The 1,421-nt window shown below is 52.2% G+C and overlaps 1 protein-coding gene across 1 annotated transcript; it reads right to left on the reverse strand.

Annotated features, from left to right (window-relative positions):
- On the reverse strand, positions 1-1,124 carry LOC131244624 (dirigent protein 9-like). The gene has a single exon (XM_058244130.1). The coding sequence runs from the start codon at positions 1,088-1,090 to the stop codon at positions 5-7; it is 1,086 nt and encodes a 361-aa protein (XP_058100113.1). The 5' UTR covers positions 1,091-1,124; the 3' UTR covers positions 1-4.
- Between the last annotated feature and the right edge of the window lie 297 nt (positions 1,125-1,421).

The raw sequence follows: 1,421 nt of genomic DNA on the forward strand, positions 1-1,421 counted from the left end.
CCAACTAGTAAGAAAGATAGATTGTGAACTCTAGGAGAGTCTCCACACCATCAGTTGTATGCTGGTCCACCGGATGAAGGGTCTGGATTGCAGCATATCCCTTTGCATTTGCATATTTCCCCGTTCCACCGATAATGGCAACCTGTGATTCGGTGGACACGGTGCGGTGGACCCCAAAGAAGCTAAGGCTGTTAGCATAATGGTCGTCTTCGAACATGGCCGTGAACGCCACCGTCTGGCTGCTACCATCTTCCGAGCTAGCCACATAGAACCCTTGCGCCTTCCCAATCACCGCCGACCCCAGCTCATGTCCTTCTGTCAGCTCATCGTCTATTACCGTTATGGTCCCAAACATAAGCTTCTGGAGGGTGGACCCCACAGGGAGCTGGCCTGCTGCGACGAACGGGAGGCTGTTGCCACCGTTGATGTTGTTGCCGTTGATAGTCGTCGTTGATTGACCGCCTAGGCCAGTCAGAAATGGACCGTTGTTGTTGTTGTTGTTGATAACGCCGTTGTTGCCGTTGAGTAGCGGTACCCCACCGTTGATTGGAAGTACAGCGCCGTTGTTGTTTTTGGCGAAGGGGAGTTGACCGTTGACTGTTGAGCTGGCAACAATCCCGGTCACTACCCGAGTGGAAGGGTGGGACCCGCCAAGAACGTCGTGCATGAAGAAGGTCAAAGGGTGGTGGGGCTCAGCATCAGCCACGGTGGCACTAGTAGTGGTGGCCCCATTTCCACTTGGTTGTGTGGGGGCCACTACTGCTGCTGGAGATGTGGCAACAGTGACAGGTGGAACTACCGGATTGGTTGGTTGTGTGGGGCCCACTACTGCTGCTGGAGATGTGGCAACAGTGACAGGTGGCACTACCGGATTGGTTGGTTGTGTGGGGCCCACTACTGCGGCTGGAGAGGTGGCAACAGTGACAGGTGGCACTACCGGATTGGTGGTATCGGGTGCTGCCACCGAGCCCACCGGTTGCGGGTCCTCGTCCAGGACCCGAGCTGAGGTGGCACATCTGATGGCAATGGCTAACAGCAAAAGGTGGGCCATGAGGTTGAGTGTACGAAACATGATTCTGTGGTTTTCCATGTGGAATGGAGTTTTGCGTAGCTTTCTTTTCTTGTTTTGGTGGGCCGATGAATTGGACGGTTGAGGTTCCGGCTCTATATAGAGAGGGAAAAAGGGTTACGGTGTATGCGAGTTTTCGAAGTGGAGTGGATGACACGGAGTTGTTGGTGTGTTTCTTTTATTTTTTGTATTTTGAGTGGGTTAGTTGGAAAATGATGTGATAGGACCGCCTCTACTGTAGTATGATACGGTCTGCCATCGTATGTAAAAGTTGCAGTAGGTACCAGATCACGACCATACATCTAGCTGTAACTTACAATGGATGGTCCGTGTTTACAACTTCATATAAAAT

This window comes from Magnolia sinica, chromosome 4 (assembly GCF_029962835.1).
Source record: "Magnolia sinica isolate HGM2019 chromosome 4, MsV1, whole genome shotgun sequence".
Taxonomy (NCBI): domain Eukaryota; kingdom Viridiplantae; phylum Streptophyta; class Magnoliopsida; order Magnoliales; family Magnoliaceae; genus Magnolia; species Magnolia sinica.

Coding starts and splice junctions, on each gene's coding strand:
- LOC131244624 (XM_058244130.1), bottom strand. CDS start 1,090: ATGGAAAACCACAGAATCATGTTTCGTACACTCAACCTCATGGCCCAC.